Here is a 9,340-nt window from a genome sequence, read left to right on the forward strand (position 1 = left end):
GTCAAGTGGCGGAAAAGTGGCGTTTAGGTAGAATCCCCCCTTCAGAGATAATAACGACGGGAGAAGTTATGCGCAGTAAAATTTAAAACCTTTCGCTTGTTCGTACGCTAATAACACAATCACATTTTAAATAATTCGTTTTGAGCAGGAGATAATTTCACGGACGTTGCGTTATTTTGGCATCTTGGCAGATATTTAGCATTATTATCTGCCTGGCTAGTTATCGCCAAGATTCCAGCGTTTTAGGTATAAAGCTATAAAAACGTCATTTGGTGTTTCGAATATGTTCCTTTTTCGAAACACCAAAGTTTTTAAAAGTGGTTCCAACGTTGCCAGCCATGCGTGGCTCGAAGGCCATACTATTGATTTTGAGAATGCACGTGTCATCGACAGAGGCAATTCGCGCGTAAGAAAAACGCTGGAATCTTGGCACAATGCGATAACTAGCCAGGCAGACAATAATGCTAAACATCTGCCAAGACAATAATCAATTTTTTTATAACTTTATTCATGTCATATTTTTTCTTCACACTAGTATTCCCCTTGTATCATTGTATTTATTCAAATTTGTTCGTTTTTTTTTTTTTTTCTCACCTCTTTGTATATATATTTCTGCCTTCGCTTTTTACATCTCACTTTTTAAAGATTGCAGACTGGCAATCGAAAGCTTAGTGTTTTTAAACTTTTAACCAGAGAACGTTTTCAGAAATTTTTTTAATTATGCCTGGTTAATTATTACACGCTCTTTAGAAAAGCGAGCTTGGCCAGCCTGTGCTTTCACGAACATACTTGAAGAAAGGAATTTGTGACCAATCACAGCAAGCAATAGAATGTGTTTTCCGGTGACGTCAGGTATGGCGCCAAAACCTCGCACGTGAACCGGAGAACTGTCACTTGCGCCTGACGAGGCTCTGTCGACGAGACTCTCGTTGCGTTTGAAAATTTGAAAATAACAACAGCATTCTGCATTCTCACAATGGACAGAGAACTCATGTACTACTACCAGGGCGAAGGAGGTATTTAGTGTTCATTCGGTACTATTTTGTAGTTTCTTTGGTTGCTTTTTAGTCAGATGGACAGAAAGCTGCAGAAAGATAAGTCTTATCTTGCAATGATTAATTGTGGTTCACGTGGTGTTTTCAAGTTGACTCTCTCGATCTGCTTGCAGTAGAAGCCAATTCGAGGAAAGGAACCCCAAGTAACAACAACCAGGAACAACTGAAGAAAGAAGTAAGTGTGATTATTAAAATTTATTTACTTTTTATACCGCCCAGCCAACTGGAGTAGTTTGAAATGTGCGCTCACGTTACCAACTCGAAATGTGCGTGGCGATTTCTGAACCTTCTACTTGTTCTTTCGCTGTTTGTTTTCCGACGTCAAGACTGACTTTTAATGTCACCTTATAAGATGCACAGTAAAATGTTTTTTAAATGCTTCGTTAAAACTCAACTACCCGGGTTCTATCAAGGAATTTAACAAGAACAATTTTTTGCAGATTACATTTTCACACCTCAGGTTGACCTTTTAATACCGCGGAGCGTATTCTTCATACAGGCGCGTTCTTCAACCTTAAGTGATTTCGACAACCTAGAAGATTTCTTTGATTTCTCTTCCCCGAGAATTAAATTTTTAGGCCTCTTGACAGTTGCCTTCTCATTCCTTCCAGTTGCGCGAGATTAAACTTACGTGACAGACCAAAAAATATGCTTCTTTTGCGTCAGATTGCGCGCATGCATTGAGAGGTATCCGGTCGTTTCGCGACGCTTGATTGTTCGCTGCCCTCATTTTATATACACTGATTTTAATCGTATTTATTGCAATTAGAACAATTACATAGGCAACATACGTAGTTGGTAGGTTTCAAGTGATGACAGGAAGCAATGCAAGAAATGCCAAACCTTTCCTTTTCCGACATGTGAATATTGATGGTGGCCGTCTGGCCAGCGACATAAGTCAGAGTTCTCCTGAAAACTTTTCTGAGGTCCCATCCACACTAAAACGATTGAAAACGCCGATAGATGGGTGAAAACGATACAAAAACTAGTGTGAACAAAAATATCTTGCAAAGTTTTTGGTGACATGAAAATGGGGACTGTTTAGTGTGGATGGGGCCTGTGGCTGATGTGCTGCAATATGCCATAACTTCACTGTAATACATCTTCACTCTACTACCTGGCCTTATTGTAATCTGACTAAGGACATTGGATGTGGTACCACTTCCAGTGCCAGTGCCAGTGCCAGTGCCTAAATCTGATTTAGGCACTAAATCTGAGTTAGGCACTGTAAACCACTGCCAAACAACTGCATACTACAGTCAACTCTCGCCTTGCAGACACCTCGCTAATATGGACAGCAGCTAAATCCCCAGCAAAAATTAATTACAGACGCTTGATTGAAATTAATTCCCGTTATTACGGACTCTCGTTATTAAGGACACTAACTTGTGGTCCTGAGGGTGTGCACAATAAAGGGAGTTGACTCTGCTTGGTATGGCTTATAACAGGTACCAAATCTACTGTATGGTATTTTGCATCAAGTTGTATCGGCTGTTGGTAGGGTGATAAAGACAACAGGAGCATGGTGGATTTTGGGTGACCACCATCTTTCTACCTCTTGTTGGTTTCTCTTAAACACTTGTCTTTTTGAAACTTTTTTTGTAGGTGTTAGTGTGTAACTGCCACAGGTCTCCAGAGACAATACTTTGTAAAGTGTGTGGACGATCTTTTGTCGGCCGCAGAAGGCTGCAGTGTGAGAAGCACAAAAACACGATACATTTGATGGATTGTGCATACTGTGTTTTCTGCAAGAGGCAGTTGTGAGAGTATGATGTCAGCAGATGAATGATTGCAGAAGTGTGCAGTGAGGCTCGACATGTTCCATACAAGATGAACTGAAAAGCTGTTGTGACATACTGGAAGCCACTTTTAAATTATTGATAAATAATTATGATAGTATATTGATATTAAGTCACAGCAAAAGGAGAGTAGTTTTTGTTTTGCATGATCATTTGCAAGAGTAACATCTGTCTTGCAAGTGACTGCCATTGCATTGCTGATTGCAAGAACAGTAAGTTAATGTCTCATGCAACACGATCTGTTAGCTCATTTAGTGACTGCTTTACAATTAGCTACTGTGTAACTAGTGTGGTTCCGAGAAATAACCATACCTCCATCCTGGCATGAAGGTCATTGGAAATTGGAGGGGGAGAGGATCGTGAAAGCTAATGTGTTAAGGACAGTGCTTCCTTTTGCCACTCCCAGGGGGGTTCTCTGGATTTCAAGTGACAGGAATGATCGATTGGGGGCAAAAATCAAAACCCAAAAAAATCCCTGGACCAAACAAACAGCTGCAAAACAAATTTGGTTGCACTTTGTTTGCAGAACTTACGCAGCACTACCACAAATCTTCAGATTGTTTTGAGTACCCCCAAAAAATCCCTTCTTAAAGCAAACCACCCAAAAAAATACTTGCCAAATTTTCCTACCCGAAAAAATCCCAGAATCGAAAATTTCAAACCCAAAAAAATCCTTCAATCATCCTCATCACTTGAAATCCGGAGTACCCCCCCCCCCCGGGTTACCACTGCACATCTTAGAATGGTCAGAGAAACTCTGATTTCTGAAGAATGATGCCTCATAATTTGTTTGAAGGTATTTTTGCACGGTTTATGACTAAGCAGGAAAAGAATATCTAGTAAGGGCTATTGAGAAAATTGGGGTAACCACACATTTTTCAGAGAAACTTAAGGTTCAATTTGGAAAAAAATACCATTCACTGTTATATATTTTAAAGCTTGTTAGAATAATTATTGTTGCTATTATCTCTGAAAAATGTGTGGTTACCCCCAATTTTCTTTTTGGATTCCAATGGCCCTTGCTAAGATCTGCTTTTCCCACATAGGAGGCACTGTACTTAAAGGAACGTGTGAAGCCAGTAGGAATTTTCAGAGGGTTGGGGGTGCTAAACCAATAAATCTTAGAGTGCAGGAATGGTATGGATATACCATGGAACAACGCAATGAACTAGCAGTAACAGTAACATCTTTTCAGTTAGGCAGGCTACTTTCAGGGGTTTCATCAAGGGCCAGGCACCAGGCAAATTGACCAACTGTCTACACAAGCGTCTGCTTTTAACAATCTCAGCCGTCATTTTCCATAAAATAACATATCCAAGTTAACATGCCCGGGTGCTCTGATCTTTTACCTGCCTGTTTAAAGCTTAATGAAACCCCTGCTACTTTTGCTTTTTTAAAGATGTTAACTGACTGGACAAATTTTACATTCTATCTGGTTTCCACTGCATCTAGTGGCCGTGTACTAGACTGTTGGTAACATATGTAAGGCCTAGGGAGCCAAAATTATTTTCATTTCTGAAGGATTTTTACCTGCCCCCTTTTTATGCTGCCCACCCAGCTTGTACAATCTTTGCACCTACCACTTGTGTTATTTAATCGGGTATTGTCCTGGCAATTTAGTTGCATTTTGTTCTTGCATGAAATTTCTGTTAGAGCACCAGGGAGAAAATATTAAGGGATTTTTCCAAGGAAGAACAAATTATAAATCAGTTTTTAGCAATTTCTCCAAAATACATGTACATAGCTGGAAGAACTTGAAAAAAACAAGCCCATTTTTTCAAGTTGCAATCCAGAGCCAAACTTAATTGATACCAGTTTCTGTACGTTAGCAGGCTTATTAACAACAGAACATCCTATCAATTTATTCAAATAATGTTTTTTGGCTATTCAAAATGACACAAAAAAATAGGTGACAATAACCCTCTGCTTAAGGTTGGTGGTTGAAGCCCTGGCATGTTCACCACTGACACCTCACAAGAATCTTCATTTTTGACGGAGGTGGCATTTCTTGGAAGGGGAAGAAAGGACACAAATCACCCTGTTGTTAAGAATAAGAATTGTTGTTGTGTACAATCATAGGAAAGAGTTGAGTTTATTTTATTGAAAGATCATTGATCAAATCACTTAATTTATCCAAGGCATATCAACTGGGAAGGCTAGAAAGACCAGAAATAGTGCATTGCCCCTTCTGGTAACCTAAGGTATAATTTCTAGAACGTTTCTGGTGTGGAGCTTTTGACTTTGTAACCTGAATTTCTGGTTTGTACATTATGTTGACCACCTCAGGCTTGGAGGCACATGTTGTAGTGGTGGGTTGCACCAAACACTCAGCTGGATGGTGCTAGGGTCGGTGATTAAAGGCTTGGTTGGTCTCTGTTGTGATGCTATTTCCTTAGATGAGAAAGTTTACTCTATTTTGTCTCTGTGGCAAGCTGTATAAATGGGTAGCAGTGACAAACTACTGGGGAGGAAAGCTTCCTCTTGCAAGGTACAGTAGTGAATAGTGCCTTAGCTTGTCCTTACAGTATAGGCACCGAAACTGGAGAAAGAAAGTAGTTGTAGGTTGTTTAGGGTTGTTCCCTTATTTCTTTGTACCTTGCAATTCTGATCACATACCGTAAGAGATACATTTGTGCACAAAAACCAGTGTTGACAGAATTTGGGATGATTGTTGTTGCGTTGAGTGCTTTGATTCAGGGATGGAAATATGTTGAACAGGAATGATTGCGTGACAAAATCAAAGTTTAGTATCCAGCTTGTCTGGCCAGAAGTAAAGTCCAATAAAAGATGGAAAGTTTTGCAGAATCCTATTCACAGTTATGTTAGAATTTTGTAGACAATTTAATGGTCTCTGTTTCTTGGGCATGGTATAATGCCTCATATACCATGGCCGCTAAGCCAATCAAATCGCTCGAATTGCATTATACAATGATCTTGATATCAACATGTATAGTCTCCCTACTCTTCCCTACATATATACTGGGTATTTTGGGACAAGTTGAGAGAGTTTGTTTATCAATCAATGCATGTTAGATCTTTTGTGATCATTTCCTCTATTCTCATTATACCTGAATGTTTAATCAAGCAGTGGTATTGTGAGGAGAGATAAGATGCTGATCACCATTGGGACTTAACAAGGGTTAAGTGGTTCTTTTATGCTGACTGAAGCACTGCATCATGGCATTAAAATTTATTGTTGTTTGAGCTATTGTCGTGTTGAAAACCCATAAGGGTTTCTGGTATTATCAAGTATAAGCATTTTACCATTATAATATTATTATTTAGTTTGATTAGTTCTCAAAACTTCCAGTCAAACATAAATTAGGGGGCCTGGGACCTGTTTCTCGAAAGTCCTGGTAACTTACCGGGCCCGATAAATATATTAATTTTTTAAATGTTTTTTTCACTGATTACAGTGATTACAGACATGGTACTTGGCCAATGTTTTCATAGAATTACAAGATTTCAAAATTCAGTATTCAAAGCTAACAAAAATTGACTTCTGTCAAGAAACATTTATCACCAAAGACACTTATCGGGCCCGGTAAGTTACTGGGACGTTCGAGAAATGGGCCCCTGGTGTTTTAGGGCCAGAAATGGATGCTGGGTCCTGCAGTTAAATTGTTTTGTTTTAGACACTTGTCCCTGGGTTCACCTTCATTTTGAGTTCACCCATGCCAGGGTTAATGCTACAGTGTAATGTGGATTTGGCAGGATGTGTTGTGTGCTAGTGTTATGAGAAATAACATACTTGAGGATAAAGGAATATATTTTGTAAATACAATAAAATCAAATTTTAAAGTAAAAATAAGTAGTTTTGTTTCTGTTGCTTAGCCTAGAGAGAATTATTTTCCTTTTCAACGACTTGATTAACAAGTTACTTATATTTTCTGCCGTCATTTGGAAGATCTGTGGTACTTGATACTTACAAAAGAAGGTAATGTAAGTTGAATAAAGAGGTTTTGATTGAAAATTTTATTGAATTGTGACCAATGTTTGCAATGACTACTATGGGCGGCATGTACTTTAAGTTTGTTTGTAGCGTACTCTTGCGGCAAAATGTAAACAATAACGTCAACAAAGATTGTATTAAATAGATTGTTTTGGGTCTGTCCAAATAAAAATGTAGTACCTAAGTGGTGAGGACTAAGCTCCAATACCAGTGCTAAACAAAACTGATCAGATTTCCTTCTATTGAAAATTGAACTGAAAACGCATTTCTAAAGAAGGGCTTGTTTGGCAGTCCACAGTGCACATATGTTCTGCACATCTCGAGATACTTGGGTTTCCTATGGATGGTGCCTACTATTACAGGAATATTTTTGAGCGGTTTAAAACTATGCCGAGAAAGCAGAGCTTAGCAAGTGCTCTTGGTATCCAAAAAGAAAAGTGGGGGTGGCCGTGCATTTTTCAGAGATAATAAAACTTCAACTTGGAAAAAAATGCCATACATTGCTTTGTATTTTACTGTTTTTAAAATAATTGTTGCTTAATTATCTCTAAAAAATAAGAAATTACCCCCAATTTTCTTTTTAAATTCCAATAGCCCTTGCTAAGATCTGCTTTCCCCACATAGTCATAAACCGCGCAAAAATACTTCTTTATTAATACCATAAATATCACTTGCAGATGATTAGACTTTCAAGTAATAAAATGCCAGTGCTTATACCAAAATTCAGGATGCCATTTCAAAGAAGTGAATCAAATTAAGTAATAGAAGCACCGCTAGGGCAAGGGTTTCATAATTTTTAAAATCGCTCATGTTGCCATCCTTTCTTGTTGTACCTTGAGCTGTTGGTTCATTTTCATTGTGCCTGTAGTTTTTCTGTGCTTATTTGGTTTCTCTCCTCACTAGCTTACAAGTATGCTCTTTTAAAAGCTTACCTCGCCAACGAAAAACCAGCCTTTTTAAAAGCTTACATTCTGCAAAGTAAGTGCTTCAGAAAGTGCTTAGCAATGTGAAAAACAACGATAAATTACATACAATAGTCACATACTAAATTACCCTATCATTAATTGTATGGTCTAGTTTAAAATCACATCAATTCACCGAAATTAATGTACTTCAAATCAACCGAAGGAGCTCACAAATACAGGGTAGCTTTCTGGTGGCTAATAATTACCAACAAGTAATGACTTGAGCAGTATTCACTAAATATTGAGTTATGGATGTGTGTAGGGAGTTACTCAGTACAAAATGTAAGTTGAGAGCAACTCTAGATTCTTGAGTGCTTACATGTAACAAACCCACCCAAGTACTGTGTATTAACCACCTGCTTTATAACCTAAACCAAGCAACAGAATGGTAATACAAATCCTACATTTCTCAAAGTTTTTTATGTTAACTATAAGTGGATGGTAAGACCTTTTTTGTTGCCAACCTGAATGAATATGGTATAATAATTGTTGCTAGCAATCTGTTGAGCGGCAGATAAAGTGCAACCTCAAAATCAGAATTGTATTCAGGTACATGAATTAGAGGACTTGAGGTGGAATGGCCTAGTGCTAAGGGCATCAGAGGTTCCAGCTTCAACTCCTGCTCTGACCACTTGGTTTTGTTTGAAGGTGGCCCAATTTTCAAAACCAAGACCATCAGGGGTTTCACTAAGTTTTGAAGTAGGTGGGCCCCTATAGAAGGGTAGCTGGGAAGAAAATTACACGTGAAGTGGGTTTCTCTATGTTCAGTTTGAAAGTAGGCAGGCACTGACTCTTGTGTATCCTGGTACTGGTACCCGGGTCCCACCTTCTAATGACAACTCTGGACCATGCTATGTTAATAGCCAGCTGGGATTTTTCACAAATGTTATGTTCAGTTTGAATAGCTTGTTCAGTGATTCATTCCAAAATCCCCTAAACTACTACTTACACAGTTGAAAGTTATAAATTCAGGAGTACTTGATAATTCGACATAAAGACGTTCATTATTACTTATTACTTAAATTAACATGTATGCACAATTAGCTTATGGGTAAATCGTATTTAAATGAATATAAATGTACATGTATGAAACATATATTTGAATTGTAGGTGAAAGATTAAATAGAAGAAAGATCCTTGCAGTTAAGCAACTTAAGCAGTCGTGAAAAGAAGGCCTGAAAATAATTATTTATTATTAATGCCTTATTGGCAGACCAATAATTCTTAGAGAGCATGCTTTACTTTAGTCATGTTATTGCAGATTTATAACATGTAGAGGCCTGTGAACACAACAATTTTGCACAATAACTAAAACTACATACTGTACAGTAACAGCACACTTGTTCATGTTCCATTGATTTGAACTTTAATAACACATTCCTTCCAAAATCCCCTAAACTACTACTTACACAGTTGAAAGTTATAAACGTATGTAAATGTGCTTTTATACAGAAGAGTAAAAACCAGTGAAAGAATTCCCTGCCTTGAAGAATTATGAATGACAAGAATCATTATTCATTGCTGTTTAATGGACGCATTGTAAAGGGTTTTTTTTATGAAAATAGAGAT

At 38.0% G+C, this 9,340-nt stretch overlaps 1 protein-coding gene across 1 annotated transcript; it reads left to right on the forward strand.

Moving 5' to 3' along the window:
- Positions 1–861: 861 nt before the first annotated feature.
- Positions 862–6,832, forward strand: LOC146451731 (uncharacterized). The gene is made up of 3 exons (XM_085098918.1): positions 862–1,016; positions 1,169–1,230; positions 2,661–6,832. The coding sequence occupies exons 1-3, from the start codon at positions 977–979 to the stop codon at positions 2,817–2,819; spliced, it is 261 nt and encodes an 86-aa protein (XP_084955044.1). The 5' UTR covers positions 862–976; the 3' UTR covers positions 2,820–6,832.
- Positions 6,833–9,340: the final 2,508 nt, after the last annotated feature.

This window comes from Pavona decussata, unplaced genomic scaffold (assembly GCF_977016875.1).
Source record: "Pavona decussata unplaced genomic scaffold, jaPavDecu1.1 SCAFFOLD_386, whole genome shotgun sequence".
Taxonomy (NCBI): Eukaryota; Metazoa; Cnidaria; class Anthozoa; order Scleractinia; family Agariciidae; genus Pavona; species Pavona decussata.

Bases quoted from the DNA above. Each gene is read 5' to 3' on its own strand.
- LOC146451731 (XM_085098918.1), top strand. From the start codon at position 977: ATGGACAGAGAACTCATGTACTACTACCAGGGCGAAGGAG. The intron at 1,017-1,168 runs GTATTTAGTGTT...ATCTGCTTGCAG, and splicing joins CTACTACCAGGGCGAAGGAG to TAGAAGCCAATTCGAGGAAA. The intron at 1,231-2,660 runs GTAAGTGTGATT...CTTTTTTTGTAG, and splicing joins AGGAACAACTGAAGAAAGAA to GTGTTAGTGTGTAACTGCCA.